General features: G+C 44.3%; 1 protein-coding gene and 1 long non-coding RNA gene across 5 annotated transcripts in view; one reads left to right on the top strand and one right to left on the bottom strand.

The window, feature by feature from the left end:
• Nucleotides 1-20,925, bottom strand: part of LOC142894196 (ras and Rab interactor 2-like) — a 29,128-nt gene extending 8,203 nt beyond the window's left edge. Inside the window, exons 1-12 of one of the 4 annotated variants that reach the window (XM_076035455.1) lie at nt 20,701-20,921; nt 15,940-16,125; nt 12,453-12,547; nt 12,030-12,228; nt 11,823-11,937; nt 10,785-10,857; nt 9,706-9,797; nt 6,166-7,578; nt 2,778-2,860; nt 2,003-2,228; nt 1,764-1,895; nt 198-361 (exon numbers count right to left, since the gene is read on the bottom strand). In XM_076035455.1, coding sequence (XP_075891570.1) covers nt 198-361; nt 1,764-1,895; nt 2,003-2,228; nt 2,778-2,860; nt 6,166-7,578; nt 9,706-9,797; nt 10,785-10,857; nt 11,823-11,937; nt 12,030-12,228; nt 12,453-12,547; nt 15,940-16,011 — 2,664 coding nt within the window. In that variant the 5' untranslated portion in view covers nt 16,012-16,125; nt 20,701-20,921. Of the gene's footprint in view, nt 1-197; nt 362-1,763; nt 1,896-2,002; nt 2,229-2,777; nt 2,861-6,165; nt 7,579-9,705; nt 9,798-10,784; nt 10,858-11,822; nt 11,938-12,029; nt 12,229-12,452; nt 12,548-15,939; nt 16,126-20,700 lie in introns of all 4 variants that reach the window. The other 3 variants (XM_076035433.1, XM_076035444.1, XM_076035423.1) reach the window with 3 other exon arrangements.
• Nucleotides 20,926-22,607: 1,682 nt separating this feature from the next.
• LOC142894190 (uncharacterized) lies at nt 22,608-24,682 on the top strand. The gene is made up of 2 exons (XR_012927787.1): nt 22,608-23,845; nt 24,436-24,682. It is a non-coding gene; the product is annotated as an uncharacterized LOC142894190 (long non-coding RNA).

Below are 24,682 nucleotides of genomic sequence, written 5' to 3'. Positions count from 1 at the left end.
CTCCACTAGAGGGCGCTTGCTACCATAAATCAGGACTGGAAGTTTCACTGGCATGCTGTTATGTTAGTAAGAACATTGCAAATATTCCTTTTGCCTGGTGTTTTTCATGCAGCGTCCTGGTGCAGATGCATTTGCAATTGGTACAACTTGGACTCACGGCCTGGATGTTCGGGGTGGGATCAGGTCAGGCGTGATACCTGGAAGTCGTCCACAGTCGGCGCCGAACGCTGCGTGGTGCGCCGGCGGTGCCACTGGTGGAGAGTGTCTCTGGCTTCACAGCTCAGCACGCGGGCTGCCTGCTCCTCCTGGAAGTTCTTGATGAGTGCCAGGGCTCCATAAGCACTGGTCAGGTAGTAGCCCTCTGGAGGTGGAAAGGGAGCAGTGCAAGACGGATATTTAAGACCAGAGACAAAATGAAACTTATGTCACAAAAGAGTTAAGCATAAATGGAAGTGTTAGTTCACACAAGAGAGTGTAAGATATTGTCATAGCCACCCAAATACCTCACAACATTTTTTTTTTTTTTTTAATTATCTTACCATGGAAATTCTACTTTTTGTCTGAACCTATTCCAAGCCTTCATATCCTACTCATCTGGAATTGTGAAATGGAGAAATTCTTTGGGGTTGAGCCAGTCATGCACCAAAGAAGGTTTCTTGTAAGGTTTATTATCACCATCATTATCATCATTATTATTATTGTTATTATTATTATTATTGTCTTCCTTACGTGTATTTGAACAAAAACAACAGTATCCTCTTCCAGGACACATTTCCTCAATCAGCTCATTGAAGCAGCATTAAAACTGCGCACACACCTTTGAATGGCTGAGGGAAAGAATTCCTTGAACAATAGAGATTGCTAATACAATAATAAGACCTCCACCCTGGTATCCAGCTCTTCTGATCAACACAGAAAGGCATGGCACCCTGACAAACTGCTGAAAGTTTCCGACTTCCCCACTTCCCCGGACCACATTATATAATAGACAGGAACTCATTAATCTCACGCCACGCTGGCTGACTAACAGCTCGTGATTACGTACTTTTTTGTGAAGTACTTCACGTCATGCCATGAACACTGGCGACATGTCTGCGTGAAAGGTTACTACCCTTTGTCCTCATCGGTGTTAACTTTTGATAGGAAAGTTTGAGCTCTTAGCATGCAGACAACCATCAATGATCTTTCTCACAAACCTTATTGGACTGATGAAAACGTCCCCCAGGATTTACTCTCTGAATTTTCAGTGTTTTCCCCGCCCCCCGAAGGATGAAATGAGATTTTCGTCCATGGGACGAAGAGGAGACTAGATAAAAGCTCTGATATATCACAGGACTCACAAGACCGCTACAACAACACTAGTAGAATTGTTTTCATTGTTTGTCTTGTCGTCTCCTTCAGTAATAGTTGGTGCAGCGCCACCATAGACAAGGAGGAGTGAAAATGTGAATCAAAAAGTTTCTCATTTCTCATTTGACAAAGCTCATTGTGGGAGCAAACTCGGAGTAGCTGAATGTTGCAACCCCATTCAAACCCACCCTATCGGACTATTCTGTGTGAAAATGACCTGGAATTCACAATGATGCCTGTAAAAATGTAACAACATGATTTCTTGTGTCTTCCCCTGCGGCCCCACTTTTATAATATCACAGTGACTGGAAACAGAAAAAGTCAAAGGACAAAAGTTGGCCGAGCAGAAATGGTAGAATTACATCTTTTCTAAATTCTCACTGATTGGCCATTTGGCCCTGAACAGTGCCCACCTTCTCCCTGAAGCAGAGACGGGTCCAGGAGCTCCATCATGTACTGGATCTCTGTCTCCAGTTGTGGCATGTCGCACTGAGCCACCACATAAGTCAGCATGGGCAGGAAGTCGTCGGCGCCATACATCCTCCCTGGGAGGAAGCAGACCGGGAACAGGGAGGTTGTTAGGCTGCTCACGTTGAGGACGCAAAACTAAAGTTCAAACCGGTACGACAGATTTGAATCCTGCTCTTCTTACCTGAGTTATCCTGCATGATGGTGTAGATGAGTTTGCAGATGCGCAGCAGCAGTGACACCTTCTTCTCCGGGGAGTACATCTTCCTCATGTTGAGGAACTTGTGGCGGATCTTCTCGATGGCCATGTGGTCCGGGGGCACGGCTCCGTCCACACCGAGTTCCTGTGGCTTCTTGCTCTTAGCCAGGGCCAAATTCTCCCTGAGCTGCTGCCAGGCTCCGCTGCTCACCTGCAGGGGGTTGCAGAACACCTGTTCATGGTGACCATTCACTGGTTCAGCTACCTCAGGCATGTGATTGGACATGGAAGTGCACGCTAGCATGTGCCTACGTCGTATGCAATGCTTAATCCTTCGATTCAGGTCTTTATTTTTTGGCAGTTAGGCAACCGCACATAAATAATTTCAAAGGGGGGAAAAAAAAGACATTGTGCCCTGTGTTTACAGCCTTCCACAAAAAAAAGTTTTACCCTCTTAAAAGTTGTCACTCAACTTAAGTGGTATTGGTGGCTTTTGTGACATCAAAAAGGGCTGCTTTTCCAAACCGTGCATTTTACTAAACACTTTCTAAAATTGGAGCAAGCACACGAGTAAAGACTACAATTTTCTAATGTTGTTAAAAAATGTTGATTATGTCAGTTTTGCACATATGAGACCTTTGAAGGTTCCTATCTCCATTTGAGGTGTCATTTTAGACTCATTCACAGTCCCATTTTCTGTCTAGAGTTGAATTATGATGAGACATGGTCTTGATGATATTAGGTTCCTTTTTTCCCTTACCTGAAAATCATGCAAAGTGGCCTCAATTATGCTCTTCAGGGGCTTCAGGACACACTTGTGCATAGCCTTCTCAAGCACCTGGTCTGCACACAACAAAAGAGGTACGGATAAGCATTAGCGTGACATATAGGATCAATAAGGTACATGAAATTTCCTCAACACAACATATCAAACCACACACACTGTTGCTATATACATTGAAATCCCATTAAGGAAGGATGATCTTATTAGTTGGTAGTTAGATTATGTTCCAGATTTTGCATTCTATCACTCTTTCATGCTAAGCTATCACAGAACAGTAATCCCAGTGCATGTTGGGTTGATCTGGAACGTTACATTTTTTTACCCACCCAGAAAAAAATGACACGTATGACCGTAACCCTAACCCTAATCCCAACCTAACCCTAACTCTCACTCCAACCCGAACCCTAATCTCAACCTTAACCCCGAACTGTACTTAATGCATTATGCCCTAATATTTTCTTACTTTAGTTGGCAAATTAAAGGGTTTTTTTTGCAGCAGTGTCATGCCTGTCTTGCTTGTCTGCTCCCATGGTCTCTTTGTCACAAACCTGTCCATCTTGCACTACCTAGGCTAGCCAGAGGTGCAATACACCTTGAGAAATGCCGCAAACCGACATATCATATGTCAGATGCCATGAATGATGTTTTTGACTGGCAGGCAATCATATGATATATTATTACAGATTATATTTAATAATGATGATTATAGAGTAATTGGATTAGATCTGCCACACACACTTTGAAAACCACTGGTCTAAGGCCAAGAAGAAGAAGCTTTGCATCCCTAATGTTGTCATGTGATCCCTTGATGAGACAACTCAAAGAGACTTGCTACTCAGTTAAGTGTTGGAGATACATTGGACTCTGCTGGAGTCTCTGGCCAATATATCCTGAAGCCAATCTGGGCAAACAACTTTTCATTAGCACACCATTCACATGGTGGACATGCCTCTGAACCCCAACAATGGCTCCATCTGTAGCTCACCTACATGCATGGGCCACACATAACTCCCCGCCTACCTCCAAGAAGAACAGAGTGTTGCATTCACACAACTGCGTCTTTTTGTCCAGCAACAACACTGACACTTGTATTCGTGCACAGGCTCCTCCAGCCTTCGGGCGCCTTTTTATGCCATCATGCTTATGCAATGAGAGAGCTTCTTTTTCGTTGTTTTTGTTTTACACAACTTGCCTAAACAAGAGGGCAAGCAGATGCAAGAATACTGCTGTTGTGGAGGAATGTTTTGTGTGCCTTCTCAGTGAGTCAGAGGATCCGCAAGGGCCAAGTGTCTAAGTACAGCGACTCACCAGAGGTTATGGTTTGTCAGTGCTACAGTGTGAGCAGCCAAGACAAATAAATGTGTGTCATGTGCAGCGGTAGGCCTGACGTGTTCACAGAGACGGCAGAAGTCCATCGGGTCCATGTTTGTACACAACAGGGGGTTTACAGACGCTACGAATGAAACGCAACTGGGCGCACATAAAAGCATTTCTTGGCTTCCTGAAATGACTAATTTTCCTCAGAGTGGGCCATGTCCTTCCTTCCAACTACAGTAACAAATGGAAATAGTAAACAGTAAATACAGTTCAAGCAGCCCAATCCATTTTCATGGCCTTGTTAGCGATGCTTGAAAATACACCGTTAGACTTACTTTGTATTGAAAAAAAAAAAAGATCAAAGTTTTCCCACAAAGTAAAGAATCTTGTTTTGAACATCTCTTGTAAACATAAAACTTTGAAATGAAAAACACTACAAACACTGGTGACACATTTCCACGAAGTGATTCAATTGAAACTTAATGAGGCTACGCAAAATGCAGCGTCAATTGGTCAAAGCACGGTGCCTCATGGCACCGGAAGAGGCACAGGAGAACAAAACCAGCAGAAGAATGATTTGGAATTCAGTCAAGAATGGCTGTTACATTTTTTTTCTGTAAATGAGGCTGAGAAACCCTTTGGCCTCCTAAGCCGCCCAGGCAGAAATTTAACACAAATCGCTCAGGTCTTGTGAGCTAAATGTCGCTGTATCAGAGATTATTCAGCAAACCTGTTTCCATAAAACATTTTGGGCATTAGCTCTGATTTTAAAGACGCTGAAACTAGTTGTTTTAATGCTGAATGTTTAGCTCCAACAGATTTTATGAAAAGACACTAAATGCCGGGTAACAGGCCGTTAGAGACTTATAAATAATAACTATTTTGATAATGTACCATGTACATAAAAGCAAACATCACATTGATTGTGAGGTTTTCTTCTTTACACCAAATGACACCTTTGATGGTGAGACAATATAAACTGATGAAGTGCTGGAATGCACTTAAATTGACCCATTTCTTGTTCCTCTTTTAGAGTGAGTCTGCACATAATAATATTGCAGTCCAACCTCAACATATCAAAGCCCTGACATCATAGCATTGAGCGTGCAGCCAGTGTTTCCGATGTAAACACTAAACGGGACTGGAGATAACGGCTGAGCATCACTTCTCCATTGTGACTAGATCACTGCGTGGGGTGAGCATGACGTCAGCACGGCTGCTTGATTGTGCGTGTAGTTCTGAGCCTTCTTCCAGGAAAATATTAAAAATTTATCACAGAAATGCAAAACGGTTTATGGCTTCTCAAACACCTTAAAATACAAACAGATTTATTCTCCACAGTAGCCGTAGAAAATGTTATCTCTCTAACAGGAACATTTGTATTTTGGGAAGTGTGTTACCCGCCAGATCACTTTTCTTGATTGGGCTCCACTATGGCTGGTGGTTTAAAAGGAACAAGGGCCGTATGATGAGCACAAAGACAACAACATATGCACACACATTCTCTAGTTCAGTTAACAATCCCACTGGAGTCAAACATCCCTCGCAAAAAGTCACATTTGCTAGCGTTATTTTTTACATCTGATGACCGTGTTGGTTTGATTCCTTTTTAATGATAAATTATCTCAGTGGATTTAAGAATCTAAAGCTTTTAGATAGTTTTTAGAAAGCTTTTAGTAAATTTCAGTTTGAATAAAAGCAACCTTTATCTAGATTCCAGTGCCAGTAAAGTCTTACTGGCACTGGAATCTAGATAAATAGTGTTTCTGCTTAGTTCAAATGTCTAAGAGACTTAGAAAAATGTACCCACATCAAAGTTTTCCTGATGAACACAGTATGAATGTGCTGTGGGCTAATGTGGAGAAATACAAACCAAGAAAAACTCAGTGGAGCTCCTCAAGCTGGTATTTCTGTAACTCAATCAACACCCATAAGGACACGGACCTATAAGGAAACTTCAACCTTCCAATTCCCAGAACACTGAGACCTGGTGACAAACTTGGTTGAGCGCCTTCACCGTGATATTTTTAGAAACACTCGCTCTTACCGATCTGGTCCTCGGGTATGAGCGACTCCAACGGAGGGTCCAGCTCTGAGCTCTGGCGCAGGTAAGCCTTCATCTGGGTCAGGAACTGCCGGAGAGTCTGCAGTAAGTCCATCCCCGATGTGTGGCAGCCGCGGTTCTCCTGAACAAAGCTGATGTAGTCCTGCACTAGGGAACCAAAGTACGAGCTCTTGTCCCTCGACTGCTCGCTGATCCTCTTCACTGCCCGCTTCTCGGGGGTCACCAGCGAGCTGAGCATGCCGCTCACCTTGCGGAAGCGTCCTTTCAGCGCCCTGGGGAGGATGAACGAGCCGCCGCTCAGGCTCACGCCAACCTTTCTGCTCCGCAGTTTGAAGGACGGACGCAGACGCATCTCCAGATCAGTCTCCAGGCCCACACCGTAGTCCTCGTACTCTTCCTCGTCCTCTTCAACGTCCTCGTCCTCTTCGCTGCTGTCCTCCACCGCGTCCTGGTGATGATGACGGAGGTGCCGGGGAGGGCTCGCCGCCAGACCCAGGGAGAATCCCGGAGACTGTGAATATTCCATTGAGTCAGAGGAGGAAGTAGACATGCTCATGTCGCTGAGCCGCTGGCGTCCCCTCGCTTTGGGGACGGACAGAGGACCGTCATCGGTCGGTGCCTCGGCAGGTGCAGCGGGCGGCAGCTTGGCCCGGGACAGAGCCTGGGCGATGGTCTCGTCATCCATGGCCAGGTGGCAGCGGTGGGCCTCCAGGTCCGGCTTCTTGGGCCGGGGCGGGGGTGGGTTTGCGGGCACGGCGATGGGCGAGCTGGCGGTCTTGGGCGGACCGCCGTTCTTGGCGCCCATCGAAGGCCGGGCGGGCGCAGGGCGCTTGGTGGAGGGCGGTTTCACTGACACCACCACCGACTCTGGCATGCTCTTGGGTCTGGCAGAGACAGAAGCGGCAGCAGCCGGAGGCCCAGGTGGAGGCGGGGCAGGGCGCCGGCGTGGCATGGAGCGAGGGGGAGGAGGGCGAGGCGGAGGGGGGCGGTGCTTGGGACTGCTGGACTCGGCCCCGTCGGCCTCTCGCTTGCCGGCTTCGCCGCTTCCCTGTGGCGTCGCCGGGTCTTGGACCACCTCCTCTGTGCTGTCACCCAACTGGCCGGCGTATGGGCGCGACTCCGCCTCCAGGTGGCGATGGCGGCGAGTCTGCAGGAACAGGGGGCTAACGATGCACAGAGGGCCGCTGCTGCTGTGCCTCCTCTCTAGCGGCGAGCGCACCGGGGAGCGGAGGGTCGGGGGAGCGCTGTCGCTATGAGTGCTGGAGCGTCTCCGTGGAAACCCTTCCGTCTCCCCACTCCTGTTTGCTCTCTGGGGGCTGAGGGTCCGGCTCACGGGGCGGCGTGGAGGACAGGGAGAAGGGTTCCGATGGCTGCACAGCGCAGAGTTCCAGAATCCTGCCAAAACATAAAATGCAAAGAACAATCAGAGGCAGCAAGCATTGACCAACTTCAGACACACTTATTCATGGAGAATGTCAAGTTCCAAGAGAGGATATATCCTCGGAGATGGGAGAAGGTCCAAATGTAAGAACCCGTTGAATACTAAAATTGTTAGCAGCTATTTTCTCACCAATGGAGCCTTGAGGTTTTCTTTCTGAGAGTCTCGCTGCCGGCTATCTCTGGCCGGGGAACTGTGCCCCGTGCCGCTCTGCTCTGAATGGCTGCTCGCTGACAGACAAGCACAGGCTCGGGGAGGGAGTTGGCCATGCAAATGACTGAGTGGGAGGGTTCAAAGAGCTCACACACAGTTTCAGTTCCTCCACTCCCTCTTCCTGCCCTGTTTTCCTCCCACATACTTTGGCATTGTTACCGTGTCCACCTAAACCCTCCACTGAGCTATGTTTCTTTACAATACAGCAGTATGCGATGCTTTGATTGTACAGGTTGAGGGCATATATGCTCTTCCCTCAGTATATTTAAGCATTGATAAGCTGTCTAAAGAAAACATTTTACGATATCTAAGAAGAATTTATTCAATGTGCTTGGAGGAACATATTTAAACTTACAAAGTGAGCAACAAAAAGTCTGTCAGCGGCTCCTTGAAGGTGTTTTCACCTCTGGTGTCTTCCTGTCTCAACCTTTTATCCAGTCTCGGGGACTAGCAAGAGGCGGTGCGCTTCCTTTAGGCTGCATTTTTCTGTGTGTCCTGGCTGGGTGTTGAACCCATGAACCCCCAGTCTGTAGGTGAACACTCTACCCTTAGTGCACTGCCACCCATTTGAACATAGAAAGCATACCACTGTAAAATAGCAATGCAGTGAGTGCAACGGAACCTTGTGATGAATGCTGCTGCTGCTGCCGCCGCCATCTATAAATGGAAACGTTCACGCCTGCATTCCTGTCCGTCCGGCTGAAGGAAGCACTTGCGTGCTTCCTACAGGGCCTCTGTGTCCAACATCAGCTAGTGGTGTTTCCGCTACATCACCTGACACCCAAGAGTCTGCAAAATACCTCAAGTAGCAGCGACTGACGGTGACGTCGTCATTTAAGTCCTCTTTCCTCTGAATCAGTTCACAGCCAACATTGAAAGAGTTCCTCAAAAAGTACCTCAGTCCCTCAAGTAATACATTTTGTTAATCAACAGCAGTGAAAGTGACCAGTTCACTGCACACCATTGCATTTACTTGACTAAAACATTTGAATCAACAGCCCAACATAACCAGTAATTAATTCCTGCCTTGTGGTTTTGTGTATCCTTCTGCCAAAATTACCAGATGAGTCTGAAATGATAAAAACAAATATCTTCTATGGACCAAAACGGTGTAGCTATATCCAGAGATCTGTTCCTATGCTGGCGACCAGCATATGGTTGTTTCTCAAGTGCAAGCCCAGATCCCACGATACTCAACAGGCCGCCGCGTCATAAAAATAGAAGCGGAGTGAAGAGGAGAGGGGGAGTTTCCCCTCTTGGCGATAGGAATGGGGGGTGGACCAGCTATGAAAACTCCAGCTGTCTCACTCTCAAAAGGACCTCGGAAGCTTTAATTTGCAGCTTTCACTGACAGAAACTTCAACATGCAAAATGTTTTGACACAGCCACACTTTTGTTCACACACGTTAACCTCCATTGGCTTTTGATAAATGAGCTGTGGATGACGTGTGTGTGTTTAGGCAGCCTTCAAAAGCTTTCCACTCTCCACGCCCTTCTCCCACACACTGAGGACTCAACCCTAGGATGCTGATTCACCGCAGTCTAACAACAGCTGAGCCTTGCTGAAATAACTTGACAGATAAAGTGACCAAATCCAACGAGAAAGCCAACCCGATGAAAAGTAAGCACAAAATGAGTGCACACAGGGGCTTTTGAGGCACTGGAGAGAACAGACTTGCTTCCAGTCTTTGGGCTTGGCAGCAGCTACCAGCCGGCATTAATTGTCTAACTTTCCTTTCATTTATGGAACAGATAATGAACCAGACTGCAAAGGTTTTGAAAAGACAACAAAGTATAACAACAACAACAACAACACAGTTGAAACACGCATATAATCACAATGGACCCATGAGATGGACCCAGGGGGCTACCTGCTCCGAGCTGAGCCACCTCTTCCAGCTCCGTCTGGGTCTTTGCTGATGCAATGGCCTCTGGGAGTTTGAGTGTGAAAGGCAGCACGTCCCTGAGTGACAAACAAACAACACTCAGTCATCTGTTTTACACATATCACAACTCGTGCAGCTACATTTATATCTGTATATGTATATATATATATATATATATACATATACATATATATACATATATATATATATATATATATATATATACATATACATATATATACATATATATATATATATATATATATATATATATATATATATATATATATATACATATACATATATATACATATATATATATATATATATATATATATATATATATATATACATATACATATATATACATATATATATATATATATATATATATATATATATACATATACATATATATACATATATATATATATATATATACATATACATATATATACATATATATATATATATACATATACATATATATACATATATATATATATATATATATATATATATATATACAGATCGCACCATCTAACATATATACTGTATATATATATATATATTTATACATATATATGTATGTATGTATGTATGTATGTATGTATATATATATATATATATATATATATATACACATATAATATATATATATATATATGTATACATATGTACACACACACATATATACATATATATGTGTACATATGTACATATATATGTGTGTGTGTGTATAGATGTACATATATACAAAGTAAGTATTAACATGTTTTACAACACAAACTGTACACTTGTGTTGGATTAAAGAAAGAAACTCCTACGCTCTTCATTCAGAACACTTAGCAGTGTTTTTATTTATTAGGGCTCGAGTTTCCGTTTCCTGTGTCTGTCTGCGTCCCTCAATCTGGCACAATTCAAAACAAGAAGTGAGAGCGCCAAGAAGTGAGAGCGCCGAGCAGCGAGAGCCGGCAGACAAAAAACCCCAGCCTCAAGATAAAGATAAACCAGGATGGATACAGCTTGAGGGTGAGGAGGTAGACAAAATGTTGTTTGTTTACCTGCTAATACAGTAGAAAGCAACCAGGCGGAACAGATCCGCAAAGCTGATCGCAGACCCCTCCAGGGAAAAGGCTGTGAACAGAGGAAGATAAGAAGCTGATCATTAACTGGTTGAACCAGAGAAGGAAGCGACGAAATGTGAACTCTGTCATCAAAACATAAGTTTTATTGCGCTGAACAACAATGTTAAATTGTAGCAGGGGAGCCCAGTCTTGTGAACAAATCTTTATCACTTTGCGTGCTTCTAGCGGCCTTTTGAATAGAACCACAGAATCAGCAGTGTCGGGTTGCAGGCAAGAGGTTGCACAGTGTCTGAGCCTTCACACATCGTGTTTAAAGTGGGTGAAACAGCGGCTGGAGAGCAGCTGACACACGTGGAGACCAACCCAGGCCAAGTCGTGCTCCGCCCACTCCCATTCTGGAAAATGTGTAGCTTTGATACTGTTTCAGTACACAGTATCACAGCATTGTCCAGCCTGATCAAGTACTGATCAAGTGTCTAACATGTTGTTAACCACATCATGCTTTCAGTAGTCAAAATCACGTTTGCGACTAGCTTATTTTGGGGGGAGCGGTTCAGCATCACTCTACCACAGCACCAACTGTGACTCAGTGATGTTGGCATCAGCTGAAGAAAGAGAAACGCATTACTAATAATCCCTGGCTATGTTGAGGAGTAGTCGGTGTGGGTCTGATGCCACTTCTGACACTGGCTGACACTAGCAGACAGCAGACTAGAGTGGGCCAAAGTCACGTCCCTGTGGTCTCATTTCTCATTTCTGTGCGGGGTTCATCTTTGGTCACAGAGGCAGACAGGAAATGAGATCTTTGTTTCTCAGACTCAAAGGGCAGTGCGGCCACAGAGGTAGTTTAAGTTTACCAAGACAACCCTGCTGAGCTGCAACTCAGTCAAATTGTGAGTGAACATTGTGAAAAACAACGTGAGGCCCCCTACAGAAACATCGAGGCCTTTGGAGAGCGTTGTGAAGATTTGTCTTTGATGTATTTCAGTCTAACTATCCAAACGTGATGCTTACTGTACTTGTTCTCTCTGATGGGGAAGTGGCTGATGCTAGTTCCAAACTGCTGCCCCCCCACACGAACAGACAGAATCTTCCTCTGAAGGGCGGCCGACTTCCGGACTAAAAACACCTGCGGCGCACAAATGCACGTATAAAGCAAACACGAAATCAAACCCGAAATAGTCAGTGTGAATATTTGTGCACCACTTCGTGACGCCTCACCTGCGGTGGCTGTTTGAGGAGTATGTGGCCGGCCTCCTCCTCACTGACAGTCAGCAGCAGCCACACCGGGTGTGTTTGAGTCAGCCTGTCCAGAACACTCATCCTCCTCCGTAAGGAGTCGTACCCAGAATCCCTTTCACTCCCCACCCCGCCGCAGCCCGGGGGCTGCAGGTAAACACCATTTATCTCACTCTCCAAACTGGAAGAGAGACAGAGGGAGACGCAGGATGAAGCACTCTTGCCCCCTGCTGGTCAACAGGGCAATAAAGGCACGGTAGGTTTCACTACTGAGGAAAAGCAGATTAGTCAAGCGGCACGACTGTAACAAGAAAAAAATAAAACAAAATGACTACAACAAGTAGTTGGATTGGAATGTCTGGGAGTCTAAGAGTGATCTCGAGAGAAGAGGGAGATGTGTCTCACCCCTGCGAGTCCATGAGCTCCTTGTCAGCTGTAGGCGAGGTCTGCACCATCTCCTCCTTCAGCTCTCCAATCTCCGACGCAAATGAATCTATCAGCTGCAGGAGGTGTCGGAGAATATCAAAATAGGGGAGGGGGGGGGGGGGGGAGAAGTGATGTCAGCAAGTGAAGTCTTGGAGCAGCTCTCACATAAATACTGGAGAAAAGAAACCGAGGACGGGGACAGTGTGATATGGGCCGGGCCTGAAACAAAAGGCAGGGAAACGGTTAGTCACTTTTCCTGTGCGTGGTCCCCATTTCCTCCAGGCAGGAAACATGGAGACAGTTCTCAATGTCACATATACCTCAACTGGAGATTTAGAACAGTTTCACATTACAGATACAAATAGTGCAAGTGTTTTTGTCCATGACCAACAATGACTGAGTCCACCTCTTCCAGCAGAGTAGTGATTTCTTCTTTTTTTCCACAAAAGGGACACCAAGATGATATTAGAGCAGGTTATTTTTCAGCTTAAACTACAAAATATGTTACTGCTTGAGCGTTACCGATGTAAATGCAAAAAATAAAAAAAATTTAGATTAGTTGAATATTTAAGAAAATGCAAATATTTCTTTTGTGTGAGTCTCTGTTTGTAATCTCGTAGGGAAACATGAGGTCTTACGTAATTAAATATGGCATTCACATATGTATTGACCCATTTAAAGAGGTATAAATTTTACTTTTTCAAAACATTAAATTGCTTGTATGTAGGTTTTTCCCCTGTTAACTCAAACTTTCAGGAATCACAGGGACTGGACGCCTTCACAAACTGTTAATGGAGATGAGAAAACATAAGGTCATGAGGGAGAGAATAACACTTCTTACTATAAATGTCACTGGAATGTAGCGTTATGGTGGCTGCTCTCGTCTGGTGCCCACCACTACATAAAAATAAATAAAATTCTAACTCAAGGAGTTTCATACAGGGGATTTTTACTTCCATGACACAATCCAAGACATTTTTTTTGTTTTTTTTCCACCAGCTGGGCTCTGGTCCAAAACCACAATCACCACAGAACCCTGTGATTTAGCACTGGTGGCGACAAGCGGAGCCAGCTCTGTAAAATCCTCAGACATCTTTAGGTTTTACCCAAGATCAAAACACGATTAGGTGACTGGCAGCGTTACTGGTGGAGTGACGGCGACGCACCGGACGAGATGATCAATTCAAATCCTGACAAAGATGGGATAAGCCGTCAGGTTTGCGGCGACTGAGACAAACAGCTGTTTAACCTTTTTTTTCCAGCCAAGGGCAGTAAAGAGCTAAAAACAGACACTGTAACCAGCAGAGTTGCTGGTACTGGTTCTTTAATGATTGAGGCTACACTGGGTGGAAAAGCCAAACACTGTTCAGTCCTTGTTTCTATTCCTCAGTTTCTGCATTTTTGGAGAAATGCAAGGATTTAGAAAGTACTTCCGTACAAAGTTAACTAAACTTATGAACAATCTTTTTGATTCCTGTTTTCGATGCTTCACGAATAAAAAAAAAAAAAACAATACGTTCTATTATTATTACTTGTTTACAAAAGGAATAACACATCGATGCAGTATATTTGTGAAGTGGATATTTTTGTTATATTTTGTGAAATGAAAGTAAGGATGAACGAATTCCTGTTGGGTTTTTTTTCAGTGAAATAATGGTGAAATGATTCACCGACGGCAAGGAAGAGCTACCGGCAGTAATTAAAGAGAATGGAAAGTGACAAAAAAAACACACAGACCAAGAGCAAGTTTTATTTAGGCTACAAAGTAAAAGAAGTAAAATCAAGTTAAGGGACAATCGACTTTGAATCAAATTCAGTATTTAGCAAACCCTCTGACCCCAACTAGAAGGTGTTAATTTGTCGTTTTAACAACCGACAGTGCAAAGCAGGGCGAAAAGAAGTTACACATTTTTTTCTTCATCCAAGCAGATGAAATTGCCTTAGTATTGACAGCTTGTTTTGTCCTAGGTCAGGTTTATTATCAACGCAATGAAAACCCTCTCCTCCGGTCAGAAAGTACTACCTGAGATAAACAATCACCACAAAAATGATCTTTCACTCTTCCTGACCTGAAAGCGATTCATCTGGATTGTTTCCACTTTGCAGAAAACCCAACATGTGCTAACAGCATTAGTCTGGCTTGAGAAAAGAGACATTTAAACTGTGTGTGTGTGTTTTAAGTAAAGTGATTCTCTGCATGAGCTGCTGTTAAAGCCATGGATGCAGTCAGGGGGAAACTATGCATTTGGTTTTGACACGCACACAGAGAGCGCTTTCACAGAGGAGGCGACGGTGGAAAGAAATGAAGAGGAAATTAAATGTTCGACACCTTTTAGTGTTGATTCTTCTGAGCCAAATGTGCACCGAAAAAAAGCAAAACACTGAATGCAGTTTATTGAGGCTCTGGAAAACTTAGGCAAAAAAGCATGAAACACGGCTTGCATGCGCATGCAATGCTTTATCATTATTACAAGCGGGTGAACGCCTGAGTGATGTGACTTTATACATTTTAAATCTTTTTTAAAGAAATAAGTCAGCAGATTGTTATCAAATCTGAAGGTGTAGCTTGGAAGTCAGGAAAGCGGGACTGAACATGTGTGCATGAGAGGACTGGGAGTGATTGAGGAGGAAAGAGGAAAACAAGCAGCGGAGACGGAGCCGGCCGACTGCTGGAGATGAAAGAGAGCGTTTACGACTCCAGCGAGCCTGTCGATCAGCCCGCCAGAGAACACAGCTGCCATTCTCCAGCTCCAGCATGCCATCAAAATATGGCCAAGAGGCAGGAAAATCGAGCCAGGACGGGCACCTGTGCTCTGTAACATTTCCTGGCAATGTAAAGAAAGGCAACCATGCAAACTAGCTGGAGGTTCATCGTGTTAAATCCTCCCATCTGATTTGCTCTCAGGCGGTCAGCTTATGTTCGGATCAATCAGCTTCCTTTGGGTAGAGGCAGGCTGAGCTTATGGGCTGGGTAGCCGTTAGCAACTAGCGCTACCTGAAAAGATGAATTGTGACTGTCCATGGCTTTAATCAACAACTTCTTCTTTTTGCCTTTCATTAGTTTTGAGGATTATAGCTCTTCGGATAAAGTGGACCCTGTGAAGAAGTTAAATATAGTTGGTTTTTTTTTCACAACAGAAAAAAGCATTGCAGCAAGATTTTGTCTTTTCTTGTTATCAAAGTTAAACTGCATTGACCATTATAAAAAAAATAAAAAGAGCAAAGACGATTGAATGTAATTGATATTACGAAATACATCCCTGATCGGTATCGTCTGAGCTGCAAATAGCTGGATTTTGTTGATAAACTATGATTTGTTTCTCAGTGTGTGGCCCGCTGGTGTTGGTTTATTTACTCCATCCAATGACTGGGTTTCGTCTTCTACCCTTTAGATAAAACGGGCGAGTCCTTCCCAGAAACTAGCCCTTGGTAAACAGGAAGTGACCCATTATTCATCAGCCGTTACCTTGAAGAAGCTCCCGCTCCTGTCGCTGAGGCCTCGGGGGGGAACTCCAGGCAGCGTGCTGCTGGAGGCCATGTTGACTTCCTGTGCCGAGGACCAGCCGGCGCTCGCTGGTGTGCGTGCGTGTCCCTTCGTGTGTGCGCGTGTTTACATCTGGGTCAGTGTCAGCAGGAAGGGTGCGCCGTAGCTCTGTGGGTCAAAAACAAATTTCAGTTGTGGTTTTAATGAGAGGAAATTCCTCGGCGGGCCGCAGCCAGTGTTGTGGAAGAGCTGCCCTGCTGGAATCGACTGCGGGTGTCTGTTTCTGCTCTCTGTCTGTCTTCTTGCTCTCTACACATTCACTTCTTCTCGCTCGTCCTTTCCCTTCCATTGTCTTGTCTGGATCCATTTCATGAATTTCAGTCCAGTGCTTGGCTTTGGTTTTGTTTTTTCGTCTGGACTCTTGTTCTCTCGTTGTTAGTTTTTGCTGTCCTGGTTCCTCCCTTGGTCGCGTTTACCCCTTTATTTCCTGAAAGCCAGCACAGCTGCCCCTCATAACAGACACTTCCCAGGCTCCAACCCTTCAGTGGGATGCAGTGTTCACAAATGTTTGACTGGTATTCAAATATCTATTCACATATTCCTAAATATTTCAATCGTGGTATCTTCCATTTCTCCCCTCCGTTCCCTTCTGCCAGGTCACACAGATAAGAGACATTCTCCATCCTGTTACGACGGCCGTTGGCGTCTTCGGCATCAACCAGCCCAGTCTGGTTGGTCTCACAGAGAATGGAAGTTTTGTGGCAACCAAAAGCCATCACTTTTCGTAGATTTGTTTTTAGCAGCTTTGCCCACATGGAAGCCTCACATTCCTCATCAGTCAACCCGTTGTCACCACCACAATACAGGGTTGCCCTGATGTTTAAGAAATCACTTATTTGTGTTATTCTTTATATACATAGACATAATATGGAAAGAGCTATTTTCTTATTTGTCCACAGTTGATATAAAACTGCAATCCACCAAAAGAGTGGGGGAAAAAGGCCCTGGAGAAAAAAAGAACATTAGCAAGATAACCAATCTAAAAGTGGCAACAGTTCCAAGGAAAGCCAGTAAGGTCAATAACAGACTGACGAGAATCTGAGCAGCAAATAAACTGGACGGCATGCTGAGTAAAACTAAAGGGCTCCTCCACAGGGAACCACCCACTAGCCATCTCGCCAACTGAAGAAAGGAAGTATGAAAAAACACAGACAGCTGTGTTAATAACCCAAATAGACGCTCCACCCTAAATAAAGACACAAAATTCTCAACCCACAAACTCTTGACGGGGCTTTTCGTTGAGTCAATAAATGAGGAACAACAAAACTTATTGCAGAAAAAAAAAATCAAGATGGAGTATCAGAGGCAGAAAAGTGTTTGTCCCAATAAGTCAAAGGTTGTTTTTAACTGCAGCTAGTTTTTGGTGGGAATTCCAAAATCCCTTCATTTTCTGGCACTTCTAAATGTATCACATTAGAATATACAAACATGTCAGGTGGAACATTATGTCAACACACCATTAGATTTGGAGGACAAGTTCCCTCAAAAGAAACATTTTAAGACACAAGGGTCACGTTTGTATGATTATGTGTTCATTTGGTTGTAATAAACTGTCTTTGCACAGTCATTAAGGAAACAATCTAAAACCAAATTCTCCAGTCAGACTCAAGAGAGAAAGGCACACTGACGGCGCCACATACTTGTGTGTGCGTGGTTGCAGCGTAGCAGAATTTGGGTCAGTGGTTCTTGTCGAGTTCAGATGAACTGTCTGCCTCATGTTGCGCCGTTTAGAGGAAAGAGAGTTTTCCTCTCCAGTGTACCAGGATCTCAGCGCGTGCCTGTTCCTGCTCAGCGATTAGAGGCGTGGAATTACGTTCATTTTTTCCTGACATGTTTACTGGCCTTTCATCAGTCAAACACCAAACCTGATCAATAGCCCAACCTCTGAGCACAGCTGCAGGAATCTAGCAAAAACAACACAGGAATCCCAGCTGAATAAAAAGAAACTAAAAAATAAATTTAAAGAAATAGCAGCCTTTCAAAACTATGATCAGCCAGTAAAGCCTGGACAACCCTCCAATAAATAAGCCCCAACACTGAATCAAGAGAAGGACCAGGGCCAAAAGGGTGGGAAAGCATAACTGCCTTCCAGTTTTAGCACTAAACAGACCTACATTTGCAGACAGACAGACCATAAAAGGCACCCTTAACACATATAAATGCTTACAAAGGCATCAGCTTCAGAGCTGGGACTGTGCTTAACTTTATGTTAATTAGACTTAGAGGACAAGGGGAATAAATAATTGCTGCAGAGACGGCGACTGGCAGCCTCCAAATGAGGAAGAAAACATTGTAATTATCATGGTGAGTCATGGAAGACGACCAAAAGATAACTACGAGCAGGAACGAAGATTTGAATAACCGCAGGCCAACAGTGGGTGTAACCAAGGCTACATAACCCACTTCTACATTCTCCCTAAATGTGCATTTTTAAAATGCACATTTATAATAAAAATCTTGTATTTTTCATTGAGAATATGCACACCAAATCAAAACCCCAACAAAAATGCCTGGGATGTGTAATAGAAACTTTGGGAACCTGGTTTCCCTCTTGCACAGAATCAGTAGAGATGATGATTACCAGTTTCAGTATTTCTAAAGGGCCGGTGTATAACCAGCTGTTAGGTAGCTTAGCGTGGCACAAAGATGAGACTAGGTAAACTCTCAACTTGGAACAGAACTGATTAAAGGGAGCGCTTCGCTGTTTTTCAGTGACGCTTTAAGAGACAGAGCCACTATTATTTTATTTTTCAGCAGTGCATGAGTTTCAAGAAACACTTCTTGCAAATTAATTCTCACATTTTACAGCAGCTGTAATAGCACACCACTCTTTGCTTGTTTTAACATGACACGGCCTCTGTGTGTGTTATTCTACTGCTTGGTCTACTGGCCAGGCTGGACATTGATTGATTTTGTTAATGCATGTGAATATCCTTCTTCCACACTGCGTTTGTAGGCCCCTCCTTCTCTGAGAGGGTCAAATAGTGACATAGCCTGCTAAAAATTAGCCTAAATTGTAGTTTATAGCAGTACATCAGGAAAGTTCAATGCTGTCAGTTCATCTGAAAGCTGGTGTGGGTGCGCAGGGAGTCGGTTTGTTGTGGTGTACACGCAGTGGTCAAATATGGTATTGTATATTGTTCAAATACAACCGGCCCAAACTTAAATGTTTTAAAGGGATAGCACTTAAGGCTACAAAATTAGAAAAATAGACTTTGATTACATATTTTCTCCCACACATTAATATTTCTAAAACACTTTTAGTTTACTGTTCAGTGCCTGCAAAACCAAAACTACAACTAAAAGGAAAAACAAAAAAAAACCCAAATCACTTCTATATCTATAAATGCACAGGTCGCTAGCCAACATGGTGTGAAGTATTGTTTAAGTTGCAAACAACTGTTCATTTCAGGCCTCAATGGTTGGAGTGCATGAAAACGTCAGTGTGTTTATAATAGAGTCCTGCTGCAGGTGGACGTCAGAATCCAGAGCAGCTCCTGTGAAAGTGCTCTGTTTTGACGTCGCCCTGAGGGATGGTTTGTTCTCACTGTGGGTAACCTGAGTTGCTGCTTCCTTGTCCAGCCAACATGACATCATCTCTAACAAACCTGTAGGGTTCTCTCTTCTGCCTGGTGCTTTCAGAAGAGAAGTTTTAACAAGACTCGAAACCATAATCCCACACAGGTAAAGAAGAGAAACTCCAGCGCCAACTCTCTGGGGTGATAGAAATACAGACACAGATATAAAACAGCAGATGGCCACCATTAAATAAAAATCTATTTTACCATCTCGAGGAGACAGCTTGAGTAGAGATCCTACTGCTTACTCATTTCCTGTGTAAAAACTACAGAAGTTGGGCCCCTTTGTGCTGAAAACCCTGTTACATACAGAAGTTAATCCCCCCCCGACTGATTCCAAATAGGCTTAAAAGAGAACCCTCACCTCTTTATTTGAGGTGGTTTCGAAAGTGCTAGCAAAGAAAGAAAGCCAACAGCAGAGAGGGCTACACAGGGAACCAGGTCAGGTTCGGTAGAGCTTTGAATCTAATCAAAATACTGTCTTAAAATAAAATAACGAAAGGAACAGACACTACATGCAAATGTTAGACAACGTCGCCACAAATAAATAGCCAAACTCTCAAAACCAACTTCCTCAAATATTATGTCCCGAGTATGTCCGCTAGGCGGCCACAGGCGGGTATTGTGAGGAGGGACTTGAGAAAACACATTGGCATCGTTAACAACAACTGTGGGCCTCGACTCCGCACAGCAACAGCCCTGCAGAGTGATGCTGACAGCAAAGTATGATGAAAACACATCACTTTAAAGTGCGCAGAATACTTCCTACGTTACGTTCTCTTTAACATTCAGAACTACTTTTAGCAGTTTGTTCTCTCTGCAATATTGCACTATAGTTCCACAAGATTTATTGGACACACAAAACGGTATATTTATTAGTCTCGGAAATGATCAGATCCACCAGTTGCAGTTTCATAAAGAGGAGGTCATTTATTTTTTTTTCCTACTACTTTGACACAGTCAAAACAAACTTCGACTACCTTCGACTGTTGTGGCGACAACTCTGCTGACTAGCGAGCATAACAGAACAGCTACGCTGTATGCCCTACCGGTAGAAACACGTCGAAAGCTCGGGGGCCGAAGGAAGAGACTCGCAGCGACTCACCTCACCGCCGTCCCCCGCAGCAGCTCCCCTCCACCGGCTCTCAACTCCGCTAGCGTCCGACGTTGGAACCCGCTGCTGCATCGCTTAGCTGCCTCCTTCAACTTGAGATTTTCCTGGGTGACACCGAGGCGCTACAGACTCTCATGAACTTCGTGACTTACATGTTTTGTTGAATCTTTCCAACTGCGGTGGTTCGGAGCCCCGAGGTGTTTGGGAAGCAGCAGCAGGAGGAGGAGGTGGGGAAGTGTAACGTGACGCCTGCGCCTGATTGGCTGGAAGGGAATAGAACGTATTGTTGTTCTTTTTGGATTTGCCAGTCACTATATGACTCAAATCATATAGTGACTGCTGTGAACTTTATTTATTTATTTTATTTATTTATTTATTTTTTATTCTTATGAAGCAGTTTCCGTTACACTTTGGTGCTCCGTATCCTCCTGCTTGAGAGCAGAGCAACAGCTCTTACCCAGGCCAGGATGAATGGGTTTGGCTCACTTCCATAAGTATGTGTCTTAAGAAAACACTCTGTAAAACCCCATTTCAACTATTATCAAACTATGCATGATAATTGTAATAGATTAGGAACGTTTGATAGAAAGAGTTTCGTGTGCTGAGTTACCAGTTTACAATGTTATGTTTTGGTTGGCCAACATATTTTTGGGTGTGCGTTAATTGAGGCCAAACGGCACCTGTACTGCCGGTGTCTGTTGCCCGGAGTAGCCAGGTAAAGACGTGTTGAAAAGTCAAGCCGGTCTGATTATTGTGTCCTGCCAAAATACCACAAATGGCGACGAGGATATGAAGTTGAACCACTGCGTAAATGTACTGAAAGAATTACAGTGCACTGGTCGTATACGGAAAAAAAGAGACGCGAAGGAGGACTTTGAGTCGTATCTGGGACGTCTGGAGCAGTGGATGAGGGCAAATGAGATTAGAGATGAGAAGAAGGTTTGTTTTTTTGTTTGTTTGTTTGTTTTTTTGTTTTGTTTTTCGGTGATCGGGGCTGATGCTTACAGACTACTGAAAAATCTGGTGTCGCCAACAGTACCGAGCGCTATGACGTACCCTGAATTGGTGAGAGCGCTGAGCACGCACTACAAGCCCGCACCGATCTCCAAAAACGTAACCAGAAAGACAATGAGACTGTCTCTGCTTATGTGGTCGCTGTAAGGCAGCTGGCAGCTACCTGTGATTTTGGACAGTACTTGGATGATGCGCTGAGAGATCGTTTTGTGAGTGGACTACGTGTGGACGCCGTGCAGCGCAGGTTGCTGTCTGAAAAAGATTTGACTTCTCCAAAGGCTTGTGAGATTGCCGTAGCAATGGAAATGGCATCAAAATAAAAATCCATGGCGTTTTCGGGACAAACTGAGCCTCATCAGGTAAATTCCCTGTCAAGTGCAAATGCTTTCTCTGAGAAAGGACAGAGAGGACAGTTTAGAAGAGAAACCCACAATAATAAAGCACAAAACAAAGTTCAAAAAGGAAAAAGAACAGACACAACAGACTTGCTGCAGATGTGGGGGGAAACACTCAGCACGTGATTGTAGATTTAAAAATGAAAAGTGTCATACCTGCTCAAAAATTGGACACATAGCTCGTGCATGTAGAAAGGGAAAAGCCTTTTCTCAAACTCAGTATGTAGAGGCAGTACATCCAGAGGAGATGAAGAGACTGAACTTTTTGGAGTTTATGCAGTGTACTCCACCTCTAACTCTGAAAAAGTTTACACAGTTGATGTTGCACTGGGAGAAATAAGCACAACAATGCTACTGGACACGGGGTCAGCTGTTGTCGGTGGTATCTGAGGATTACTACCAGAAAAATCTGAACAGTTTTCTTTTAAAACCAGCCCCCAGGTTAAAGTTGAAATCTTATTCAGGTCAAAATATTGCTGTTCAAGGCCGAAAGAAAATACGCTCAAATTGAAAAGGAGGCACTTGCCATCATCTTTGGGGTAAAGAATTTCCATAAGTATTTGTATGGGAGGAAATTCACGCTCATAACAGATCACAAACCACTGTTAACTATTCTGGGACCAAAGTCAGCTGTTCCAACTTTGGCAGCATTAAGGATGCAGTGCTGGGCGTCTCATCCTCATGGCATACAGCTATGATATCAAGTACAGGAAGTCAGCTGATCACGCAAATGCCGATGCTTTGTCTCGCCTACCCAGGGCTTCAGTCGACAACGGGAGAAGAGGGAGGTATTTTTTTTACTTCTGCACGTGGATGATCTTCCCGTGTTTGCAAAAGACATTGAGAAAGCCACTTTAAGGGATCCTATTCTGAACAAGGTTTGGAGCTACACAATGAATGGATGGCCAAACTTTTTGCAAGATGATGCACTGCGGCCTTATTTTATGCGCAGGCAGGAGTTGACAGCAGAACAAGGCTGCATTCTGTGGGGACAGCGAGTCATCATACCCCCAGTTTTTCGTCATCGATTACTGGAAGACCTTCACCATGTGCATCCAGGTATCTGCCGTATGAAAGCTCTTGCCCGCAGCTACATGTGGTGGCCAGGCTGTGATGGAGAGATTGAAGAGCTGGTGAAAGGTTGCTCGGTCTGCCAAGCTGTCCAGAAGATGCCGGCAGTCGCACCGCTGCACAACTGGAGATGGCCGGAGAGGGTGTGGCAGAGAATCCACATTGATTTTGCGGAGAAGGATAAACAGTATTTTTTGGTAGTCATTGGAAGTTTTTCCTATGTCATCCATCACCTCTCACAATACCATTGAAGTGCTGCGAAGCCTGTTCTCGGCATACAGACTGCCGGAAGAGCTTGTATCTGATAATGGTCCACAGCTGGTGTCAAGGGAGTTATCACAGTTTTTGGAGAAGAACGGTATCAAACATACTGCTGTGCCTGCGTACCATCCCTCTTTGAACGGAGCTGCAGAGCGGTCAGTGCAGATTTTGAAGCGTGCCCTGATGAAGGATGTGTTAGAAGCCAAAGGGAAGGCTTTTTTGCCTCTCAATCACAGACTTGCAAATTTCCTGCTCATGTACACGGTGTACACCCCACACCGTGCCTGGTCGGACCCCGGCTGAGTTGTTTTTGAAACGCCAGATCCGAACCCGTTTCAGTTTGCTTAAGACTGAGCTTGCCAGTCGAACTGAAGAAAAACAAGCCGCACAGAAACGTCATCACGACCGTTGCGGCTCATCCTTTCGTTCTTTTCAGGAAGGAGATGCCGTCCGCATCCGAAGTTTCAGGGGAGGAGTAGAGAAATGGATTCAGGCAAAAGTGCTTAGAAGACTGGGGGCTGTCACATATCTGATAGAAGAGGGTCAGAGGCAGCGCACAGTACATGTTGATCACATGTTGCCAGGGCAAGGAAATGTTGAGACTGTGTCTCTGAGTTTGTCTTCCCCCGTGGCTGAGAATGTGCCACCGGTACCTTTGGATGGTGCTTTACCAGTTTTGCCTCGTACACCAACGACTCTTTCACCACCTGCTGACTTCACCAACCCAACGGAGCAGGTTGTTGAGGTGTCATCTTCACCCGTATCATCTCCCCCTGCCAAGAAACACCGGTACCCAGAGAGGGTCCGGGGTCCACCGAAAAGATTGAATCTCTAAATTGAAGGGATTACAATCCACATAGAGAATGTACGCTGCCAAGTATTGTTTTTATGTTGATATTTGGAAATTAATATTTTGTGAAGCTGACAAAATTTTAAAAGGCAGTAGATTTATTTTTTTGTTGTAAGCTTTAAAGGCACAGGTTAGTGTTTTTGTTTTTGGTTTTTTGTAACTTAGAAGAAGCTCACTGGTATGCAGAATCTAAAAGGGGAGGAATCTAATAGATTAGGAACGTTTGATAGAAAGAGTTTCGTGTGCTGAGTTACCAGTTTACCATGTTATGTTTTGGTTGGCCAACATATTTTTGGGTGTGCGTTAATTGAGGCCAAACGGCACCTGCACTACCTGTGTCTGTTGCCCGGAGTAGCCAAGTAAAGACGTGTTGAAAAGTCAA

The sequence above is a fragment of the Nelusetta ayraudi genome, unplaced genomic scaffold (genome assembly GCF_046127955.1).
Source record: "Nelusetta ayraudi isolate G7.1 ecotype Tasmania unplaced genomic scaffold, CSIRO-AGI_Nayr_v1 ptg000004l, whole genome shotgun sequence".
Taxonomy (NCBI): Eukaryota; Metazoa; Chordata; class Actinopteri; order Tetraodontiformes; family Monacanthidae; genus Nelusetta; species Nelusetta ayraudi.
The sequence above is the reverse complement of the archived record's forward strand: the minus strand, read 5'-3'. Positions and strand labels throughout refer to the sequence as shown.